The following is a 24,506-nucleotide window of genomic DNA, read 5'->3' as shown; positions in this document are numbered from 1 at the left end:
GCCACACATCGCTAAGTGACTCTGTGCCGTGCAAACGTCATAGAGTATACTTATGTAAACTAAAACAGCTAAGCCAGCACTGTGCTGTACAATTTCCTTGACTAGTTTTTTTTGTTTGTTTGGGTTTTTTGAAACAGGTTATTACTATGTAGCCCTAGCTGGGCTGGAACTCACTGTGTAGACCAAGCTGGCAACGAATTTCTGTTGATCCTCCTACCTCTGTCTCCGGAGTGCTGGGATGATAGGTGTGTCCCACCGCTAGTGGCCCTGCCTATACAATTTTACCATTCAGTGGAGGGCGGTAGGCTTTCTTACTTTAAGAAAAAAATATCTTATTATCCACTCCTTTCCATAGTAGCATATCTAATTTAAGGGTAAATGGCAGGAGGCATGGAGATTAGTGAGGTTTGCCTCTGTCGTTTCTGTGCTGAGTCCTGGAATCCTGTCTTAATTAATTGTTCTCATTGTCTCTATCCTTCTTTCCTACAATTCATTTTCGGAAGCAAAACTCAGAGCACTCTCCTTAAAACTCTTACTCAAAGTGCACTAAAGGCTTAACCCGCAGTCCCAAGCTTCTTCCTTCCGGTCCTTTCCTTAAGCCGCTGACGTCACCACTGGTTGTCCTCACTGTGCTGCAGCCACCTGGCCTGGCGCTCCCCGAGGGGACTCTGTGTCAACTGCCCCTGAGCTCTGCACATTTTCCCTTCTGTTCAAGTGTGAGTCACTGGAGTCGACCCGTACCACCCGGTCTGTCCCCTAGCTCTGATTTTCCCCTCTGTTTATATTATTAGCACTCCTTTTATCTAAATGGCCAAGTCTGCATTTTTTTGTGACTTAGTTTTTTTCCTCCTACCTCACAACGTGACTCGGAGACCTTCTCGCGCCAGACCAGATGGTTCTACCTCATTCTTTTTAATAGACACATAATATTCCTTTGAATGTATGTAATATGATTTTCTAACTGCTTTCTTTCTTACTTTTGAGTTTTGCTTGAGTGGTGTAGACTTTTAATTATCACAAGTCGCACTTGAAGTAAAATATCCTCTAGAACACATCTCTGCCCATGTGCCAGTTTTCCCCCTAGTATAGATTCCTGGAAATGGAATTGCCAGGTCAAAGGTTATACCCATTTGTCATTTTGATAGATGCCGGGCGCCCTATTGCTTTCCTAAAAGGCTTCATCAATTTATCCTCCCATCAGCTCTGGGGTAGCACGTGCACTCCACCCTCCTCTGCACTGACACTCAGTAACATCATTTTAAAGACCCGCCTTAAGTAATACTGCCGAGGGACACCGAGTTCCACGTCACGGTCCTAACAGGCCAGGCTGTTCAAAAGCTTTTCTCGTAGTGTCTCCTGGGTCTGCCTCAGGTAGGCTGGGAGCGAAGCAACGAAGCCTCTGGGAGACTTTCGGAGGACAAATCAAACCTTCCAAAGTCGCCTCATCCATCGAAGCAGAAACCGCTTACGCTCTGCGCCAACAGAACGCCACCAATAGCCTGGCTGGTGTGGTCCAGGCTGACTTGGCCTGCCTGCTGCTCCCTCACCCATCCGTCATTCAAACACACTTGGTAGCTCAGCTGCCAGGTGAGGCTCACAGGCACAACAGGCTACCCAAGCACAACCTGCCACCACCTCTGAGGGTGTCTGTTCTGAGCTTACTCAGAACCCTTCATTTCCTTACAATGAAAGAACAGTCAAGAGCAGGTCTGGTGAGAGTGCGTGTGGCTTTCCAGTTCCATCTGGGAACAACTCCTTCGTTGATAGGTGGGTAGGCTGACAAAAGAGGCGAGGGACACTAGGGCAAGCATCTCTTGGGGCAAACCAAAAGTTCTGTTGGCCCAAAGGGAGACTGCCTGGACTCGATCCCCTCTCTTACACACAGAGGCTGAATTCGGTGTGTCCGCTGCTGCTGGTGACTTGTCTGTTTATTTATTGAGACGGCGTCTTACTTCATAGGCCGGGCTGGCCTCAGGCTCTCATAGCTCCACTTGCCACTGCCTCTGGAGTTCGGAGATTAAAACTGTGCCCCCCATGCACTGATAAACTACTTAAAGGAGTTTTTTGGTTTTCCATGTTCCCTTACTGCCTTCCTCCCCAGAGAAATTACTGGACCTGCCACAGAAACTAAAGATAGGGCCTATGCTCCCTGAGTGCCGGCAAGCTGTTCAGGGGGTTTGGTTTGGTTTTGGCATGTCGCGCTGGGACTGCACTCAGGCAGAGCCTCGCTGTGTCAGGTAAGTGCTCTACCACTGAGCAAGGCCACCCTAGCACCTTGCCGAGCTCTTTTCATTAATATCACAACCCTCAAGCCACTGGGTGGTGATGCAGACCTTTAATCCCAGCACTCGGGATCTCTGTGAGTTCAAGGCTAACCTGGTGTCCAGAGTGAGTTCTAGGACAATCAGAGATACACAGAGAAACCCTGTCTCAAACAAAACACAACACAACAAAACAAAAAAACAGAAATCACAACTCTCTAAGTCCAATATATGATCTCCAACTTGAGAGGTGTGGCAGTCAGAGCAGCTGGGCAACTGGTAGGTAACCCGCAGTTACGGCTGCAATTTAAAACATGCCACGAAGAGAAGTCACACCAGGCAATGGGCTCATGTAGGAGGTTTATTGGAAGAGGAGAGAGAGGGGGACAGAGAGGTGGGCAGAGACCAGTCCCTGGGGACAAGAGTGGTGGAAAAGAGAGAGGAAAAGAGACAGGAGGTGGGAAGGCCCACCTTTTAAAAGGGAACGTAGCAAATGTGCACAAGAGATGCTCTTAGCGGCTGCAGCTGAGGACGGATCCTGTCAGAACCCTGAGGGCAGGTCAGTACAGACGCCTAGGCACTAACAGTTACCTGACTAGTAATACCAGAAGCAGGATTTGAACCTCGGTCGATTAGATTATGCTCGGCTGCTCCAGGAGGGAGCTGGCCTGAAAGAATTGCGAAGGTTTTATTTGGGGTTGCTAAGTAGTTTCAGTTGTTTTGTTTTTCCCAGAGGAACATAAAAATAACAGTGGAATGATCCTAAAATTGTGTTGTGTCCTTGTAAGATCCCCCCAATGGCACACTTCCTGTGAGCCAACTTCCTCTCTCCGCATCTGCCGTGGTTAGTTCTTGTTCTTCCATTCTGTGCTGAGCACAGAAAACTCTGGTTCTGGGCATGAATAGCTCACTGGTCACAGGACACTCTGATCTGGGGACAGATGGGGTGACCAACTAGATGTGCTTTGTGCTGCCAGCAGTGTGCTTGCTTACAGCACAGATTTCTCAGCTCGCAACTTGCTAAATTCTTCTGCTGTCCTTGACACCGGCCCAGCATTTTTGTGGTCCTTCACTGCAGACAGTCTTAAAATCAAGGTGTGTTCTTTCTGGAAAGCCCTGGGCAAGACTCTGTTTCTTCCAAAATCCAGAGCCCATCTGCGTTCCTCATCTCCTGGCCCTTTCCTCTGTCTTCCCTGTCAGCCATGATCTCGTGGGACCCTTCCGGTTCATCATCTCTGCTTCTGCCGTTGCTCTCCTCAGAGCCTGGCCCTCCCTAGAGTCCTAGAGACCTTCAGAATTGCATGGGATCCTCCCAGATTAAAAACAGGATCATTTCCTCCTCTCAAGATCTTCACCTACCATCAGCCAAGTCCCCTTTTCCATGTCATAGGTTGCTGGTGGGTGGTCTCAGAAGGCCGCTGTTCAGCCTACCATATAACCCTTCCGTTTGTTGGAAACAAACTTTTCTGAAACATGAGATGTTAGTGTGAGAGCCAAAAAGATTGCCCAGCCAGCCTGGTCAGTTCCTTGTTAGTTCCTCTAGAAGGGAGCTCCTGGACAAGGAAGACAATTTCACTTGGGTACGTAGAGAGGGAAGACTCCTATCAGTAATAAAGCAATGAAGGAAATGATGCTTGCCAGGAACATTCTCTAAAATATCTTTTGCTTGTTATTATCATTGTCTGTGTGGGCAAGTGTCAATGCCACAGCACTGTGTAGAGGTCAGAGGGCAACTTTGTGGAGTACAATCCCATTCCACCATTATGCAGGGATTGCGAGTGGGTTGCCAGGCTTGCGTAGCAAGCTCCTTTAACTGCTGGGCATCTCCTCAGCCCTCCAACAGTATTCTTTAGGGCAAAAAGAACCTTTAGGCCCCATCACCATGGCGGCATGACCATGCCCCACTTAAAGGGGGGTTAAGTAGAGTCTGCCTGCAGCACCTTGCAGAAACATACCTATTCCCCAGGTAAACCCAATCAGAGCCTACACTGGCCTGCGTCAGAGCCTGTAGGGTGAGCTGTACTCAAGGGTCAGTAAGGTGTTGACTGACAGACTAGTAGTTGAAAGTAGAACCCCAGTCCATGCAAATGACACGGACTGGATCCCTAATGTGGAACCCTGGAGGCTTCCTGTCTTTAGTCTCTCTCCTTACCTGTTTTCAGTCCCAGCCCAGCCCACACCCCCTCTATGTTTTAGTCTGTGAGATTCTTAAATAATTCTCTCAGGTGTCTTAGGGTTTCGCTGAAGAGAGAGCTTTTTAATTTTTTTGTCACATTTTTACGTTTATATTTAGTTTGAGTCATATATATGATACAAACTACATATATTGAGCTTTAGAGTTATATAAAGACACACACATTTAGCTTTCTACCTCTGAAGAAAAAAAACATTTCTAAATCTTTCTTGAAATGGCTGAGGCTGGGCATGGTGATACTAAGCTGTGATTCCAACACTCTGAAGGCTGAGGCAGACGGGTCATGAGTCTTGCCTGGCCTACAGAGACCCTGTCTCCAGAACAAGACAAACGGCTGAATCCTAGCCAAGTGCCGGGGTTACTTATTTATTTCTTTGTTTATTGTTTCCACTGTTTCCATATTTTTGTTTGTTATTTTGTGTTTATACTATAGAACCTCACTCTGCGGCCTGGCTGATCTAAGTGACTGGATCAGCCAGGCTGGGTTCAAACTTGCGCTGTTCCTCCTGCTTCTGCCTCTGAGTGCTGGGACGACAGGAACAGGCGGCCATGCCTAGCTAAGAGCCTGATTTAGAGGGGTTGTGGGGAAGGCATCTGGGAAACGTTTGAAATGGGGCCAGACCTCTAGGATGGCCCCTGTTGGCGGGACCGAGGAGACCTTCACTCCTTGAGGTCTGTGAAAAGTGACAACCAAGGAAACGAGAGCCCTAAATCATCCCCAGCTGTGAAGGCAAAGGACTCAGCTACTTAGCCAAAGCCAGCAAAGCAACCAAAGGCCAGCAGCAGCCAAGGAGCCCCAGTGCCGTCTGCGTCACCCCACAGTCAGCGCAGGGACGCGGGGAGCAGCTGTCAAAGCCAACGGATAAACGGAGGTCAGGAAGTGGACCACAGCCAGGCAGGAGAGAACTTCTGGGAAACACTTCATATTCTCTCCCATAAGTGTAGGGGTGTGTTGTCTGTTTTAATAAACACAGCTTGCCTGAAGATCAGTGCAAAGCAGCCACACTAGTCAGCCATACAGACTAGGCAGTGGTGGCACACACCTTTAATCCCAGCAGCCACACTAGATAGCCATAGTGGCCAGGCAATGGTGGTGCACACCTTTAATCCCAGCACTAGAGAGGAATATAAAACGGGAGGAGACAGGTCTCACTCTCTGTCTCAATCTGAGGATTCATTGAGGCAGGATCACTCTTTGTCTGAGCCTTGGTAGAGGTAAGATCTCTCTACTGCTGGCTGCTTTGCTTTTCTGGTCTTCAGTTTGTACCTCAATATCTGTCTCTGGGTTTTTATTATTCATGCTACGCATGAGTTGCATGGGTGAGGGAGTTGGAGGGAGACAGAGACGACAAGACAAAGTTTCTGTCTTCAGAGGCGCTTCCTGGAAGGCTGCTCTCTGAAGGGGCACCTCAGCCTGGTCCTCATCTCCATCCCAGATCTGGACCACCCCTCTGCTCCACCAGTGACTGCAGAAAACGTATCAGATCTGGGCACCCCGTTACGTTCTCATGAGACCAGCTTCCATCCCTTGCTTTCCTGAGGCAGAGAAATAGGACCAAGAACCTTTTCAGCTGGGCAGGGTAATCCCGGCACTCAGGAGGCCAAGGCAGGAGAATTGAAAGCACAAGCCTTACCTGGACTACAGAGTAATGTCGTGCTCAGACTGGGTAACTTAGTGAGATCCTACTTCAAAATAAAAGGTAGACAGAGGACTGGGAATATAGCGCGGGGGTAGACAGAGGACTGGGGATAAAGTGTGGGACTAGAGCTCTTGTCTAGCACTCAAGGCCGTGGGTCCAAAGCAAAACAAAACAAAACAAAACGAACAAAACAAAAAACTCTCACTCTGAAGAAAAATAAAAGGCTTTTTACTTCAAGTGCTTCATATCCCATGACTTTGTCTACAGCTATGGTGGAGGTCATGGGGCAGGCAGCAGGGCACTGTGCTTGTGCACCCAACTAGATGATGAGCGGTGGTCCATGGCAATCTAGGAGCGAGGAGAGGAAACTCAGTGGCTCCCGGTGAAGCTTAAACCCATAACTTGCTGGGATTGAACCCAAGACCTATGACATGCTAGACAAGCACTCCACCAATCAGCTCCGTTCTTAGACTCCTTCCCTGCCCAAAGCTTATTTCAGATTTGAGTAGGAATGTCTCTTGAAACCGATCAGGATGGATAAATTCATGAGGGGGGATTTGGTATGAGAATCTATTTCATCTACCAGGAGAAAGTGACCTCCCAGCTCCCTGCTTCTCCAGACTGTCCACATGGTAAACGACCAGAAAGATGTCCCATGTGATTAATGACAATGGGTAGTAGTGACATAGTTATTTTTTCATTCTTCTTTTCTGATCATTATCTTAAGTTTCTTTTAAAAAGATTATCTTATTTTTATTTTATTTATGTGTGTGTTTGTGTCTATGTATCTGTGTATATTCAAATGTGAATGGGTGCCCTCTGAGGCCAGAAGTGGGCATCAGATCACCTGAAGCTGGAGTTACAGTCAAATGTCTTTCTGTATATGTGTGGCTTTTGTGGTTGATGAATAAAACTGTTTTAGTCAATGGCTTAGGAGAGTAAAGCCAGGCTGGAAATCTGAACAGAGATATATAGAGTAGATGAAGTCAATGAGACGCCAGCCAGCTGCAGAGCTGTAGAAAATGAGGTAATGCCACAGCCACGTAGCAATGAATAGACTAATAGAAAAGGGTCAAGATGTAAGAGCTAGCTAGGAATACACCTGAGCCATCGGCCAAACAGTGTTGTAATTAATACAATTTCTGTGTGATTATTCGGGTCTGGGTGGCCAGGAAATGAAAGTGCAGTCTCTGTCTACAATTTATTTTATTTTTTTTTACTTTATTTATTTGTGTTTTGTATCTATATATCCGTTTATATTCACATGTGTGAGAGTGAATGCCCTCAGAGGCCAGAAGTGGGCATCAGATCCCCTGGAACTGGAGTTACAGTCAGTTATCAGTGATCTGACATGGGTGCTGGGAATAGAACTCAGTTCCTTTGGAAAAACAGCAAGTACACTTGACCACCGAGCTGTCTCTCCAGCCCCTCAAGCATTTTTAACTGAGACAGCAGTTGTGTGTATTTGTAGGGTACAGTATGATAACCTGTTACACATACAGTGTACAATGGTCAGATCAGAGGAGCTGGCATTTCTGTCTTTTCATGGATTACTGATTGACAAAGAAAGCAAGTGAAGATCTCAGTTCATCTGATTGACTGCCTCATCCCTGGAATGAGGGTCAGTCTGCCCTCTGCTTTTGGGCTCACTTGCTTGGAGACAGGATCTTACTATGTACTTTAGGTTGGCTTCTAACTCATGAATTTTGTGATCCTCCTGCCTCAGCTTCCAGAATACTGGGATTACAGGTGTATACCACCATGTTAGGGTGCTATGGACTGGTGACTGCATTTAAAGTTGCGCCCAAAGTCCCACTGTTGGGGACCTTTAGGAACTAGCCAACTCTGAGACAACTGTCTGTTCAGGATCTGAAAGACTTCCATGTCAGAGCACAGAACACAGAGAATAAAGACATTTGTTTGTTTTAGACAGAGCTTCACTCTATTAGCCCAGACTGGCCAGAATTCACCTTGCAGCCCAGGCTTGTCACAAATTCAGGGCATTCTCCTTCCTCAGCCCTACAGGTGTTGTGAAGATTACTTTGCTCATGTATGAGCTAGCATGCTCTTTCCTGCGTTCAGTTTCCTGCCCGAGGTCATGTGTTCTCAGAAGGCTACATTGGCCACCATACCCCATCCACTGGGATGACTCCTCTGTGAAATCCTTCATCACCCAAGTGACTTGTTTCTTTTGCTGTTATCAGTGCTGTTCTGCTCCGCAAACCCTCCAGATTCCTTGGTGATGGTGACTGGGTCGTGTTTCTCCAGTTTCCTCCCAGCGGCTGGCACAGAGCCTTGGGCAAAGTAAGATCTCATCACATTTTTGCTTGAGAATGCTCAAGGTTCAGTCTTGAAGGCCGCGGGGATGGCTCCTTTAAGAATTATTTTTCATAATCCCTAAGCAGAAATAACTCTGCCTAAAGGGACTCATAGCTCTAGTCCTTCCTTGATTACCCAATTTTTGATCTTTCTGCAATTTAGAATGTTTAAAAATCCAGGCAGCCTCTGTGCAATTTACAAACAAGGAAAATGCAGGCAGCGCCGGCTGTGAACACAAGCAGGGGGCATTTTTAGTTGCAACCCAAAAGGAAAAAAAATTGAGTTAGTATTGACACCCTGAAAGCAGTGTTCCCCTCCATGAACCCCTGCCTGGAAGAGCAGAGCAGACCACAATGTCAGCCAGGCTCGCTGAGAAGCCAGCAGGCTGGTCTGCCTTTTGGATATTTAATAATAGAAAGATCACCTGTGCTGGGCTTGTGCTCAGGTCAGTCTATCAGTAGCGATCCTATCTGGACAGAGATTTAGTGAGGTCAGTCTCAGTGGCCTGGAATAGGCCAGGGGCCATTGTGGGTCTTCAGGGTCCTGAGGACAGAAAGGACAATGGAGCTGATGACTCTGGTCCTCCTTCTCCATGAGAGCAGAAGAGCCATCAGCCCAGAGTGTAAACTTTAGAGCAATTTGGCTCCTTCCCTGGGGTATACGGATGAAAATAGAATGCATTTTGGGAGGCCTGGCATGAAATTAAATCCCAGAGCCCTAGCTACATCTTTGCCAACGGGCTGGCTTCCTATCAAGACCCAGAAAGGCCCTTCCTTGTTATGCAAGGTAGTGGCGGAGTGGAAGAAAGTAGACAGCTTTGTGTGTATGCGGTGGGGTGTGCCTTACAGTGGCTTGCCCCACCACCACACACACCCAAGTGTGTAGTCTGTAGGCCAGTGGGGTTGTCTGCTTGGGAGCTTGGTAGGCATGCTAAAACTAGGTGGGAACAATGCAGCATTTAAGGAGCACCATTATACTCAACAGTTAAAGAGAATATTTTTGCATTTATTTATTGTGTATATGGATGAATATAACACGTGTGTGTGTGTGTGTGTGTATGTGTGTGTGTTCAGATTGGAGGATAGCTTTATTTTTATTTATTTATTTTTTAAAATCAAGTCAGGGTCACATTAAGTAGCTCTGGCTGTCCTGGAAATCACTCTGTAGATCAGGCTGACCTCAAACTCACAGAGATCCTCCTGCCTCTGCCTCTTAAGTGCTGGGATACAAGGCACGTGCCACTATGCCCAGGTCAGAAGACAACTTTGGCGAGCTGGTTCTCTGGTTCTCTTCCTCCAGGGTGTGGGTCTTGGACTCACAGACAGGTCATCAGGCTTGCAGTGAGCTCCTCCACCTGCTGAGCCGTCTCACCAGCAGATAAACAGCACTTTTATACATCAAAATTAATTCACAAAAAAAAAATCACATTCAAGCTGGGCGGTGGTGGCACACGCCTTTAATCCCAGTACTCGGGAGGCAGAGGCAGGCTGATCTCCGTGAGTTGGAGGCTAGCCTGGTCTACAAGAGCTAGTTCCAGGACAGGCACCAAAAACTACAGAGAAACCCTGACTCGAAAATCAAAAAAAAAAAAAAAAATTCACGTTCAGATGAACAAAATGGCAACACTTTACATATAGGCAGGATCTGATCCTGGACCTGGAGAAGCTCTAGTCACCTTATTCTTACCTCCACTATGATCCCAGCTCCCACCCGACCCACAGAATCAGAATCTAGATTCTAACAAGCCTCACCAAGGGGTACTGTACTATAGTCCCAAAAAACCGTGACTGCTATGAGCTGTATGTGAGTCCTTCCGAAATCCATACACTGACTCCTGATCTCTGCTGTCCTGGGGTTGGGAGATGAGACTCCGGGAACTGATTAGTTGTGAGAGCCGAGCTCAGAGTGCTGGTGCTCAAGGGAGATCGTTGGCTCCTCTGCCCTCCCACAGTGTGAGACCACCCAGAAGGCGCCACACAGGAGCAGCAGACTCACCAGACATTGGCTCCACAGGTACCCTCATCCAATGCGCACATGGGAATTTGAGAGACACCGTGCTGCTCTGTCATAGCTCCAAATGCTGGAATCCAAACAGCAGCAAAATGGAAGCTCCCAGAAGTACCCAAATGGAGCCAGCTTGCTGGCCATTTGCCTGGGTTTGCTCAGGACTATCCTCAAAGTGTAACATCTGGTGGGTTCCTATGAACTTTAAAAGAATGGTTTGTTTTGAAATAATTATTAATCGGTAGGAAGTTACAAGGATAAGGCAGAGACATCCCATTCATGTGGCCTTCGTCTGCTTTCTACCAGTGGTTACTGTCTTAGTCTGTTTGAGCCTCTGTAACAAAACGCTTGAAACTGGGCAACTTGCAACCGCCATAATACTTGCTGGAGGGTGGGAAGACCCAAGTCAAGGAACCAGCAGAGTCAATGTTTGGCACCTCCTTTACAGGCTCGCAAGGTGGGAGGGCGGCAGAGGAGTAAATGATCCCCTTGGGCACAGGCATTCCTGAGAGCTCCTTTCTTACAATTAATTAGTCACCTCCCAACGCTAACACCTTCGAGTTTAGGATTCAACAAACAAATTTGGAAAGATCACAATCACTCAGTGCCTAGTGGTTACATTTTGTGTACCCATAATACAGTGTCAGAATGAGGACCTTGACATTGGCATAATGTATATGTGTAATTGGCATCCAGTATAGGCCATTTTACCACATGTATAGATTTAGATACAACACAAGAACTGGTTCATGAGGTAGGAGAGACGGCTCAGTGGTTTAGGGTGTGTACTGTTCTTAAAGAAGACCCCAGTGACATGTCATGTGACTCACAAACACCTTGATCTCCAGCTCTGGGGATCTGATGTCTCTGTCCTCTGTGGACACCCACTCACATGCACACACCCATGATCACAAACATATACATAGTTTAAAATAAAATAGTCTTTAAAAAAACCAAAACAAACAAAACCTGATCCATTATACAAAGATCTCACTGGAGCTCTAAGTCACACCCACCGTCCCTCCCTGTCCTACTCCCTGGCAAATACTAATTTTTTGACAGTGTAATACCATTAAATCATGCATGTTTGAGATTCCCTTTTCTTCGCTAAGCTTAAGATTGTTCCTCTGAGCACCTCTTCTGGTTTGGATATGAAGTGTGGTTGACTTTGACTCAAACACACCCAAATTGTTGAGTGCATTGCTATCATCTGTTATTGATGGCTAGTACTCGGTGAGTGTGTATAGACTGCTGTTTGAAATGATGTGTTAGCCACTTTCAGATTGTAGTACATTTTGGCTTTTTCTTCTACTTGGTTCTTAAAAATAAAACATCTATGAATTATTCTAGTTCCTTGCCTTTTCAAGTAAATTTTGCATTTTCACTTTTAAAAATCTTGCAGGGATTTTGATAGAAATTGCATTACATTTACATATCATTTTGGAAAAAAAACTATTGTGTTGAGACTGTGCAAATTCCCTTGTATTTATATTTTGATTGCTATTGTATAGAAATAACTTAGTTTTCTGCTGGGTGGTCCTGCCTCTGCCTCTCGAGTGCTGGGATCAAAGATGTCCACCACTACTGCTGGCAAATTTTCTTCTTCAGCCATAGTTGCTTTGTCAACTTGACACAAGCTAGAGTCACTTCAGAAGAACGAACCTCAGTTGAGGAATTGCCTCTCCGATACTGGCTTGTGCGCATGTCTGTGGAACATTTTCTTGATTACTGATTGGTGAGGGAGCGCCCAACCCACTGCAGGCAGTGCCACCCATGGGCAGGCAGTCTTGAGTTGTCTAAGAGAGCAGGCTGAGAGGGAAAGCAGAGAGCAGCACTCCTCCACGGCCTTCACTTCCTGCCTCTAGGCTCTTGCCTTGGCTTCCCTCAATGGTGGCCTGCGATCAGGGTATGTAAGCCAAATATCCCTTTCTCCCCTGTGCGCATGACCAGCAAAGAGAACAGACGAAGTCAGCTTTATCCTCACGTCCCTCTAGCACCCACTGTGGGTTTTATGTTCCATCAGCATTCCCTAAATTGAACTGAGCTGCAAGATCACAGCAACTCTTCGGGTTGAAGCGCTTTGACTCAGAGTTGGGAAATGCTCTCTGAAACTGCCTCTCCACTAGACTGTGAACTCTGAAGCATGGCAAGTGGTGGGGTCATTTATCCTGGCTGGAGGAAAGAGTGACAACTAATACGGCAACTCACTGGTGCAAGTGGTTCCCTGGATGCTCTGAGTGTGGTCTATGGAATGGAGTGGACTGTTCAAGGTCACTTAGAGAAGGACCCGCTACAGGAGCAAGAGGAGCATTGACAACTTCATAAGCTTTCTATGTGAGAACATTTGCTGAGTACCCATTGCTCAACATACAAATCACTCTGCTGGGTGTTTGCAAACCAACGAAGGCTTTGGCATGGGAGTCAGATTAGAGCACAACGGGACCCACACAGTGGTCCAAAGGCAATGGCAACAATGTTTGGCCTACATGCATCTTAGTGTGAATCTTCTTTGGTCCAGTTTGTTTCTCATATGATATGTTAACCTCACACCCACTCTGACTGTGCACATGGGACTTCTTACCTAGAGTAAAGTGTCCGTCTTTGAGGAATCCATAAAGCAGGAGAGAATTGCCAGGTTCCTTGAGCTGGGTATACAGAACAATGTTAGGAAAGTAAGTCCAGGAGTGGAGCATGTTGGACTCGAGAGAGAGCTGGGCTTTTAATGAAATACATGGATAAGGAAAGAGTAAACAAACACTTGTTGGAAAAATGGTGAGAGAATGGAAGAGTTGGCTCATTGCAGCTGCAGGTCTGGGTCTGGGACAGCCAAGGGTCAGAGGGCCGGATGGATCTGATTCCAAGAAAGACGGGAGCGAAGGGCCAAGAGACGGGGTGGGGGAAGGATGGGACACAGGCCATGGGATTCATTCAAATATCAAAATAAGACTTAGCAGATGAACTAATAGCGCTTCTTTCAAAATCAAAGTTAGGGGCTGAGGGAAGGCATAATGTGGTGGCGCACATCTTTAATCCCAGAACTCAGGAGGCAGAGGCAGACGGATCTCCAAGTGTGAGGCCAAACTGGTCTACAAAGCCTTGATGGAGAAAGTATGTCACGGGGGGAGGAGGGCAACTTTGAGAGTGTGTAGTCTTGTCCCACTTCCAGTTCATTCTCTGATTTCTGTGTGGGGATGAGATGTGAGCTCTAACTTCCTGTCCTTGTCTATGACCACCTGTTGCCATGACATTCCCACTATTAGCAACTTCAGCCTTCTCTAACTATAAGCCAAAATAAAACCTTTATTTTAAACATTGGTTTTACTCATGTTTTTTTTATCATAGTGATAAGAAAGCAAACAAATGCAGATATAGATACACAAATTAAAATAAATCAGGACTGGAGAGATGGCTCAGAGCACTGGCTCCTCTTTCAGAGAACCTGGGTTCAATTCCTGAACCCACATGGCATCTGTAACTCCAGTTCCAGGGCATCCAGGACCCTCACACAGACACACATGCAGGTAAAACCCAATGCACATGAAAGGAAATAAATCTTGAAAAAATACAAAAGCAAAATAAGTCTTAAATAAACAGATAACAAAGTAACACCGCTATTGGATGACTAAATGCACAAACTCAACAGTAACAAGTGTTGACAAGGATGCAGAACAATAGTCATTCTCATTTCCTGCTGCTGGTGAGAATGCACAATGGTACAGCCATTTTAGAGGACAATGACAGTTTATTATAGCGCTAAACACATTCTTACCATATGATCTAGTGATCTCACTCCTATATATTGACCTAAATGAGCTGAAAACATAATTATACAAACACCTACATGAGGGGCTGGCGAAATGGCTCAGCAGTTAATGGCACTGGCTGCTCAGTGGTCCTGAGTTCAATTCCCAGCACCCACATGGTGGCTCACAACCATATGCAATAAGATCTGGTGCCTTCTTACATCAGCTTTATCTATAATCAGCAGGGGGCAATGACAATGTATTTCAGCAGGCAGACAGAACAGCAAACTGAGAACCAGCTAGATTATGGAATGTTCTTCACTGATGAAGATAAATCAGCTGTTTAGCCATGGTAAGCATCTTCATTTGGGTTACTATGGCTATGACGAAACACCATGACTAAAGCAACTTGGAGAGGAAAGAGTTTATTTGGCTTACACTTCCTTATTGCTGTTCACAGTCAAAGGAAGTCTGGACAACTGAAGTGGGGCAGGAACCTGGAGACAGGAGCTGATGCAGAGGCCAGGAGGGGCGCTGCTTACTGGCTTGCTTCTTGTGGTTTACTCAGCCTGCTTTCATATAGAACTCAGCACCACGGGCTCAGGGATGGCACCACCCACAATGGATTAGGCCCTCCCCCATCAATCACTAATTAAGAAAATGCCTTATATGCTTGCCTATAGCCTTATCTTATAGAGGCATTTTCTTAATGGAGTTTCCCTCCTCTCAGAAGACTATAGCTTGTGTCAGGTTGACATAAAACTAGCCAGCATAGAGAGCCATGAAGAACTTAAATGCGTAGTGCTTAATGACAGGACCCAGTCTAAAGAGACTGCATGCCACATCCTTCTGACTACTAGCCACAGCAAATCTCAAGCAACAGTAAAAAGAGCTATGGCTGACAGAGGTCAAGGTGAGAAGGGGAAGCAAACAGGTAGAGCACTCTAGATTTGGGCAGCGAAGTCCTTCATGTGGTACTTCTTAACGGGCCTGTGTCCCATACTCATCAAAACCTAAAGAATCCTACAGCACAGAATAAACCGTAATGTAGACCGCACACAACAGTTAATCAAGTGGAGCCACCATGGGGCACGGGTGCAAGGCTGTGCACAGACCAGGGAAGTTGTGTGGGAGAGAGGTCAGAGCAACCACGCTGCTTACTGAGTTATAGGGCACCATCTCCCCATTACTCTGAAAAATAAATCTAAAATGTCAAAAAAAATGTCAATTATTTTAAAGAAGATTTTACACTGAAGGGGTAAAAGAAGCAACTGTGGTGAGCATTCTTTTTAAATGCAGAGAGAGCCACGAGGTTGACTATAAATCTACACCCAGAATTGCTGTTCCCTCCCCCCTTCCACTCATAGATTTCCCCCATCCCAAAATTCATACCTCAGGACTTCAGGGATGGCTCAGTCGGTGAAGGGTTTGCCTCAAGCTGGAGGGGCCTGACTTTGATCCACAGCATCCACTTAGAAAGGCAGGCATGGAGAGGTGGCTCAGTGCTTAAGAGCACTTGCTTCTCACAAAGGGCACAGGTTCAGTTCCCTAGACCTGCATGGCAGCTAGCAACCATCTGTAACTCCAGGTCCAGGGGAATATGAAGCCCTCTTCTGGCCTCTAAGGGCATCAGGCATATACATGATATGCATACATACATGTAGGCAAAACACTCATAAACATAAAAATCATGGCAAAAAGTCAGGCGTGGTGGAGCACCTTTAGTCTCAGCACTGAGGTAGAGACAGGTGGATCTCTGTGAGTTTGAGGCCGGCCTGGTCTACAAAGCAAGTTCCAGAACAGACAGAGCTGTTGTGCAGAGAAATTCTGTCTCCAAAAACCAAATAAATAAATATTAAAATAATTACAAAATAAGGGATCGCTGGCCAGCAAGTTTGGACAGTCAATAAACTCCAGGTTCAGTGAGAGATCTTGTCTCAAAAAAATAGAGGGGGCTTGAGAGCTGGCTCAGAGACTAAGAATAAGTACTGTTCTTCCAGAAGACCTAAGTTCACTTCCCAGCATCCGCATGAGGCTCATAAGCTTCTATAACTATAGCTCCAAGGGATCTGACACCCTTTTCTGAACTTCTCTGGCACGTGCCTGAGGGTGCATGCGTGAGCACATACACACACACACACACTCACAATTATAAAGTATATCTTTTGTAAAAGTAAGGTAAAAAGTAAATGAGGAAATCAATTTCTGCCTCTGCAAGAATATGTACACACATACACAAAATAAAAAACTTAAAAATAATACAACCTGATAGAATTTGCTCGATGGGCTCCCTGGGAAATAAAACAGGGCTAGTGAAAGGATTTTAGAAAAGCAAAGTTGTTAAGGTTTAATGCCGCTGTTCCCCGAGGGAGCGCAGTGGCAGAAACGCTGCAAGTCCCTAAGTGGGGGCGGTGGGAGTGGGCCATGAGACCATACCACAGGTTCCCGTGGCGGCAGGCAGCGGGGCAGGCAGCGGACAGAGGTATCCAGGAAGGTCTCCAGGAAGTGGATACCTTTCGATGGGCCCTGCTGAGGTTCACCACTAAGCGCAAATGCCATTCACAACAGAGTTAGTGCATGAGGTTCCAGGCGGGGTGTGAGGAAGGACTCCTGGGAGTGGGGACATGAGAGAGGCAGACAGACAAACAGCGATGGACAGACAGAACAGGGAAGAGATAAGAGGAAGAAGCGGCAAGAAGAGAAGGAGGGGACTGTGACCCACCGGCACTTTTAAAGGGTGCAGCTGACGGCAGAAAGGCTCCTGGCAGCAGATGGTGGCTTCACTGCCTTGGTGGCTGAGGCAGGCTGCTGCGGTGGCGGAAACTACTAGACTTTAAAGCTTTTCTGGTTCACTAGTTTTCTTACGAACGTGAGCCTCCCTGATCAATTTGGGTAAGGAACGGGACTCTCCAAAGGAGGCTTTTGTTTGGCCAGGCTTTTTTTCTCAAGCAACTGTAAGGAAGCCGACTCACTAGGCTGGCGGTAAACTCTCTATGGTTATATACAAGGCCCTTTACATTTGTTTTCCTATTTCTTCCTTCTTGGTAACTGGGTGAGGCAATCAGCCCATCTTTCATATTCTAAGGAGGCTTCCTTTTTCTGTTCATTGGAATTTCTGCCAGACACAATAGGAGCAGATTCCAATCAGCATCTCTTAATGCTCCTTAATGAGGTTCTTGTTTTAAACCCTTCCGGCTCCCGTGACTCCTCCAGCTCAGACCCCTCACCACTGGATTAAGCCTTGAATTAAGATTAAATTCTAACTCCTTTCGTTTCTGGGGCTAAGGTCTGCCTCCCGGACCTTTGAGTCACCACCATTTGCTTTGAAAGTTGACACCTTCTATTTAAATAGCAGGCACCAAATCTTAGTAGGTTCAGGGCCGAACAGATTGATTTCAATTATCACCTTTAATCCACACCTCTCCTCTCTTGTAATATGCGGGTTTCTTCTCTTAATTAGAAAGAGCCAGGGATTATCTGCACAAGACTGGAAGATTCATTGTGATTGGTGGGATTGTCTCTCCTGTCCACGACTCCTATGGAAAACAGGTGGGTTTTCCCTTCTCCCTTCACCCTTCCTCCTCATGACTGCCCACTGGATGAAATTGACCCATCGTGGTCTCTGAGATCCTGGAAATGCAAAACGCCTAGCAATAAGCATCTGGCTGTCATCCCTGGACCACAGTCAGACCTTGGTGTCTGGCCACAGCTGAAGGGCCAGGTGCCCACCACAGCCAGATGCTCACAGAAAGGAGTGGGTATACCTGCTCCATGTGACTGTGCTGGGCTCCAGATTGGCAGCGAGTTAAGTATGCCTGCTCTGTGGAACTGTGCTGGGCTCCAGATTGGCAGCGGGTTATGGGTTGAGCTACGCTGGACAAACAGTTCCTGCAATTTTTATTTTGGAAAAAGCTTCCCAGTGCCTTTTATAATTTGCCACAGGTTCCCCAAAATGTGGGAACTTGCCCAGTCATTTCTGTCTGTCCCATGGATACTCTAATCACCAAACCAGGCTAACTGAGTTTAAACCAGGTCAAACCTTAGATCTATGCAAATTGGGCATTGGCCGGTTTGGACTCTGAAGCAGTGGGTTACACCGTGCATCCTTCATTCTTTTCCTTTTCCTGCTGTCACTCAAAATCTGTGTGTGTGGCAAAGGGACAAGTCAAGGGGTCACAACTCTCGTTTCCTCTTACCATCAAACATGGCTACACTTTGTAATGGGGTGGCTTATGCTGGTGTTTCTGGACACTGTGGGAGACTGAGGCCACCTCCTACTCACGGTGTGGTTGCTTCCCAGGGCCTTGTGTCGAGCCGGCATCGTCTCATCATGTGTCAACTGGCTGTCCAGAATTCTGACTGGATCAGGTAGGGCTACGTTGGTGATGCCAGGGGCTTCCTGGAATGAAATGGGAAAGAGGAAGAGTCAGTAATTTGGAACCTACAAGGGTGAGGAAGTCGGAGAGATATTAGCCCCGTGCCGGTCATAATTAGGTAGCTCTCCAGTGGTGCCCTAATTGATAACTTTGTTTATTTTTGAACCAAACAATCAAAATTAAAGATCTATGTTACAGAGCTTTGCACCTGTGGGTCCTGGTGTGATTCTTAGAGTTTCTAAAAGCATCACGGCAGGGAGGAGCCTGGTCCCAAATCCCAAATGCCTCTCATTCACATTCCCACCAACTTCCATTAACTCTCAGCCACACCCCCTTCCTTTCAGAGAAAGTCTGTGGCCCTTGATTACTGGCCACTTCTCATCTCAGGGTCCCTCAGGGGTCCACACCGACTCCTAGACCCTTAGGGTCCCTCAGGGGTCCACACCGACTCCTAGACAAAGGTATGGGGCCGCTGAGCAGTGCTCTCTAGGGTACCTCTACCAACTCAGACCCTGATCACTGCTGTCCCCTTCAAATCCCCACATCTTTAGACTAGTTGTACCGCTAAGAGGCTAAGATGGCAGCGCTTCCCATGCTCTGAGCCAGCAGTGTAATTAAAGCAAACTTCCACTAATTATGCTAATTATGTCCCCCAAGTTCCTACCGTTATAATTTGCATGAGAAGATGGTGTTTAAAAAAAATAATGGCACATCATTTGCGCTTTAATTTCCTACAGTGGAAAAATAAGCAGCACCTAGAAGTTTCCTTGAGGGGAGGGACCTCGACCTCAGAGTGAGGGATGCAGTTAACCCAGGAGGGAAGGGCCATCAGAACCGAAGGCAGTCAAGGAAAGCACAGTCATAATTAAGCAGTGGTCCATGTGGCCCTGCGGGGTGGTTTGTATGAGAAGCCTCGCCCTCGAGAGACTTTCTTTTGGCTTGAGGATTGGAAAGATGGCTCAGCAGTTAAGAGCTTGTTGTTCTTCCAGAGGACAGTTCAGTTCCTACACCCACCTCGGGCAGCTTACTACTGCCTGTAACTCTGGCTCCAGGGGAGCTGACACCCTCTCTGGCAGGCACCCTCACATGCATAAATAAAAATAAATCTTTAAAAAAAAATAAAAGACACAGTTGGGTAGAGAGTGGTTGCTTTTCTCAGATGAGAAACAGACCTGGAGAAGTCAAAGTGCTGGAAGACAGTCCATCTCTGATCGATCAGGTCAGTGTCCGAAACCACATCTCTTGCTGCTTAGACGACGGTCTAATTGCCTGTGGGAAATGAATCCAGAGAACATACTGGACAGAAGCTGTTCCTGCTGCAATAGTTTTTTTTTTTTTTAAAAAAAAAAATCTGGAATAATTCCTTCATTGATCTGAGGGATAGTTACTGAGTGACTACCACCTACCCCACGTGGAAGATCAGAACTGAGGCGTCTAAGGAGCCTGAGAGTGAGCTCTGGGGAGAGAAGCTGAGTAGCTAGTCCTGACTCTAGGTACCCATTTGGCGAGTCCACAGGTTTGCTCACCTCCCACACTTGTGTGCACAGGGGCAGAGCAGGAGGAACCAGGCGAGGGCAGGCAGACCCCCTTCATTTTCACTTAGTAAGACCTTGACTCAGGAAATCCAGGGTGCCTGGCAGGCAGTGGGCAGGGATGCTCAATCACAAAGAGAACATTTCAGAAATAGCTCAATTTAGCAGCTCATTAAGTTGGCAATTGAGGCCAAGTGAGGCATCAGTGTGGGGCAGGAACCCTGCTCACTTCCCAGCCTCCCGTGCAGGAGGAGTTGGCTGGCCTGTGGTTTGTACCCTCTAGTCTGGCTGTCAGGCCTTACTTCAAGCCTCCGGGCACTGCTCCACCCAGCTGAGGCCCGTGGGGCTGCTTTTCCAGGGCTTGCTCCATCCCTGCTTGCTGAGCCCCTGGTTTATTTAATTCTTATCACAGTCCTGCAAAAGCCCTTTCCATGTGAAAATAAGCACAAGCCACCCTGCTAGGCATTTTGTATATAAAATTTCCTAAGTTCTCACACTAAAAGAAGTGCTGAGCTGGAGTTAAACTCAGGGAGATTCACTCCAGCACCTTCCTTATCTGCCTATGCTAGATACTTCTCATTTTACAGAGAGGGAAACTGAGGCTCAGGAGCCTATTTCACAGCTGGTTTAACCTAACTTGAGATCTAAGCACACAACACGACCAGGCCTTCTAAGCTCCCTGATCTGTGGAAGGAAGCAGTGGGGAGAGAGGGCGTACAAGGGAGACTAAGGGCAGCCTCTCTTGTGATGGCAGAGTGGATCCATGGGAGTGCTACCAAGACACCTGGCAGACGACCTGCAGTGTATTGGAGCACCATCGAGACCTCATGAAGGTGAGCTGGGCTGTGGCCAAGGGTGGGTAGATGAGCCGGGTGCAGGAGAAGGGTGGGAGGAGGAGGCTGCTGGTCTGGTGCCCTGCTGCCCTGCTGCCCTGCTGCCCTGGCATCTGCTTCCTGTTTCTCTGCCAGTTGTAAGGTGCATCAGTCTGTGTATGGTTCCCAGTTGTAAGGTGCATCAGTCTGTGTATGGTTCCCAGTTGTAAGGTGGATCAGTCTGTGTATGGTTCCCAGTTGTAAGGTGCATCAGTCTGTGTATGGTTCCCAGTTGTAAGGTGCATCAGTCTGTGTATGGTTCCCAGTTGTAAAGGTACATCAGTCTGTGTATGGTTCCCAGTTGTAAGGTGCATCAGTCTGTGTATGGTTCCCAGTTGTAAGGTGGATCAGTCTGTGTATGGTTCCCAGTTGTAAGGTGGATCAGTCTGTGTATGGTTCCCAGTTGTAAGGTGCATCAGTCTGTGTATGGTTCCCAGTTGTAAGGTGGATCAATCTGTGTATGGTTCCCAGTTGTAAGGTGGATCAGTCTGTGTATGGTTCCCAGTTGTAAGGTGCATCAGTCTGTGTATGGTTCCCAGTTGTAAGGTGGATCAGTCTGTGTATGGTTCCCAGTTGTAAGGTGGATCAGTCTGTGTATGGTTCCCAGTTGTAAGGTGCATCAGTCTGTGTATGGTTCCCAGTTGTAAGGTGCATCAGTCTGTGTATGGTTCCCAGTTGTAAGGTGGATCAGTCTGTGTATGGTTCCCAGTTGTAAGGTGCATCAGTCTGTGTATGGTTCCGGGGAAGATAGTGGATTAAGGCCCTGGAGCAGCACCGGCATTGCTCCCTTCCCTCCCACTCTCTGACTTGTCCTTCCATTTGGGGATGATAGGATGTTGTCGGGGCTGGTCTTGACATGGGCGGCTGTCGTCAGCTGGAGAAGCAAATTCAAAGTGGGATGAAGAATGGACTAGCATTGTAAGGCTTCAGTGAGGAAGGGGGCGGCTAGGCAAGGGACAGAGATGCCGTTCGGGCTGAGGGTGTAGCTCAGTTACTAGAGTGTTTGCTTAGTATGCATGAACCCCTTTGAGTTGATCCCCAGGACCACATTAAAAACGGGGATGTGGACCCCTCTATTGGGAGGTAGAGGTAGGAGGATCAGAAATTTAATGTCATTAGACAGGATTTAAAAAAAAAAACAAAACAGTGTCCTCACCATGAGGACCTGCAGCATCAGCTAAGCAGGGTTCACAGGGGCTCAGAGAGACTGAAGTGACAAACCCGAACCCTGCATGGGTCTGTGCTAGGTCCTCTGCGTATATGTTATTGTATGGTATGGCTGTATAGTTTATTCTTGTGGGACTCCTATCATTGGGAGTGGGGGGTATCTCTGATGCTTTTCCCTGAACTTGGGGCGCTCTTCCTCCTGCTGGGTCACCTTGTCCAGCCTTGATAAAGTTTGTGTCTTGTCTTATTGTAATTTGTTATGCTGTGTTCAGTTGATATTCCTGAGAGGCCTGCTCTTTTCTTTTCTTTTCTTTTCTTTTCTTTTTTGGAAGGGAAATGGAGAAGGAGTGGATCTGGAGTGGGGGAAGATGGGGGCTGGGAGGAGTGGAGGTAGGCGAAACTATAGTTGGTATGTAAATATATATAAAGATAAAAATTAAAACAAAACAATGTCCTCTTAGAGTTGGTACAAGTTGACAGGTTCCCTCCCCATCTATTAGGGACCCAAAAGTTCCCACTCCAGGACAGGATGTCATGCCTAAGGATCAAAGCTCCCTCATTCCCACGCCTCCCTCCATACAAGAACCTTATGGATGGCTGTGGCTGATCCGCGCTTTGCTAGTGGGTAACAGGAAGCACAGTGAGGAGCCTGTGAACCTGGGGACACAGTGACATTTATTGATCCAGGATGAAGGAGAGTGCCTATGTTCCCCACTGCAGTCTAAAACCTGCAGTGACCTACGGCCGCTGCTTACCCTGCAGCACCAGCCACAATGTGGGCGGAGTGCCCTCCGCAGATCCACACCAGCTCACAGAGTCAGCGGTGACAGGATGAGAAACAGCACTATCTGTGGCCAAACCCCTGACTGACAGGCTGGCAGACACAGCAAGCTGCCTCTGTGGACATTACCCTACACCCTGTGTGGAGAATCCCCAGCCCTAAGTAAACTAAGCAGCGTTGTTCGGATCCCAGGAGACCTGCATCCCACCTGTCTCCGTGGCTGCTGGAGAGACTGTCGCCATCCTCTCTTAATGACGCAGTCCCTGACCGAGTGATACACGCTGTACCGACCACACAGCTGGGCTTCATTTTACCACGTGTGATTTAGATTCCAAAGGAGACCGGGGCAAGAGGAGCATGGAGGCCAACAGACTGCTGCTGTCCAATCTATTAAGTTCCTCTGTAGAATTAAACACGACCAGTCTTTCAAAACCCTTCAGAGCTATCCTGATTCCTTTGTGGTTCTCTTGAAGGGACAGTGAGACCGGGCTCCTCTCACTCTTCCATGGCAGTCACTACAGCCGAGTGACAGAAGGCGTCTTGGAGCCGACTAGATGGCTCAGCAGTTAAAAGCGCTAACTGCTCTTGCAGAGGACCAGAGGTCAGGGGATCCGATGCCTCTTGCCCCTGCGCTCCTATCGTACCTACCCCCACACAGACACACATGCATGCCTAGAATGAGTGACCCAACCTTTTACAGAGAGACACCTCATTTCCTGTGTAAGGATGGGTCAGTCAAGATAGGTGAAGATGTGGTGGGACAGCAAGCAGAATTATCAGTGGCTCACATCAGTTTATCTCTCCACTTGCCACCTGCATTCTGAGCTGGGGAGGGGACTGTCACCTGCCACCTGCATTCTTTTTAGTCTCACAGAGGCCTTCAGCTCCCTGCTAAGGGGAGAGTCGGGAACCCTTGGGACATCTCTGAATGATGGCCAGTCTTCCTGGGCGCTTCCTCTTATACTCATGCCCAAAGCTTGAGTCTGAGTCCGAGAACTGCACTCCCAAGCTCTCGCTGTAACAGTGCCTGGCAAAGGCTGGCTAACGGTACAGGTTACAGCCTCACAGCCAGAACGGAGCTGCTTCCTGATAACCCCTCCTTGCCCTGTCCTGGCATAAGGCTGGGTGTACCTGGCTTGGAGAATAACCTTGCCAGGGAGCTGGCCATTCAAAGTTGGGTTTGTAAAAACTGCTGAGGACAGGAGAGTTCTAGGGGACTGAGCAAGACACAGGCAAGGGTAGAGTATGTGATCAATCATTTTCTCCCTGGTCAGAGCAAGTCCAATGGAGCTAAGGATGCAGCAGGAGAAATCCCTCAGCCGCAGAGCAGCCATTAAGGGACAACGTGGCACTGTCTTTTTTGGTGTTAAAATAATAAAAGGGCAGATCACCCTGCTCTTCTGCAGCCACAGCTGGGCAGAGGAGACCACAGAGCAGGCTAGGACACTGCTTCGCAGAGGAAACTGGATGTGGCTGTGACCTTCTTATGATAGGAACAGATGGAAGAGATGGATTAAGTCACAAAACAAATGCCTGCTCATTTGGAGCTCAGACGGACCCCAAGCATTCTGTCTGCCACATGGCTTATAGAAACTGTACCCAGAGGGGCTTCCTGGC

At 47.5% G+C, this 24,506-nt stretch overlaps 1 protein-coding gene across 1 annotated transcript in view; it reads left to right on the top strand.

Annotated features, from left to right (window-relative positions):
* The window catches only part of Nmnat2 (nicotinamide nucleotide adenylyltransferase 2), a 170,199-nt gene that overhangs the window by 111,384 nt on the left and 34,309 nt on the right, over positions 1-24,506 (top strand). The window contains exons 2-4 of the mRNA XM_048431081.3: positions 17,622-17,710; positions 18,462-18,529; positions 20,824-20,902. Coding sequence (XP_048287038.1) covers positions 17,622-17,710; positions 18,462-18,529; positions 20,824-20,902 — 236 coding nt within the window. The remainder of the gene's footprint in view (positions 1-17,621; positions 17,711-18,461; positions 18,530-20,823; positions 20,903-24,506) is intronic.

Source organism: Myodes glareolus, chromosome 5 (genome assembly GCF_982192425.1).
Source record: "Myodes glareolus chromosome 5, mMyoGla1.1, whole genome shotgun sequence".
NCBI lineage: Eukaryota > Metazoa > Chordata > Mammalia > Rodentia > Cricetidae > Myodes > Myodes glareolus.
This window is presented reverse-complemented; position numbering and strand designations above follow the sequence as displayed.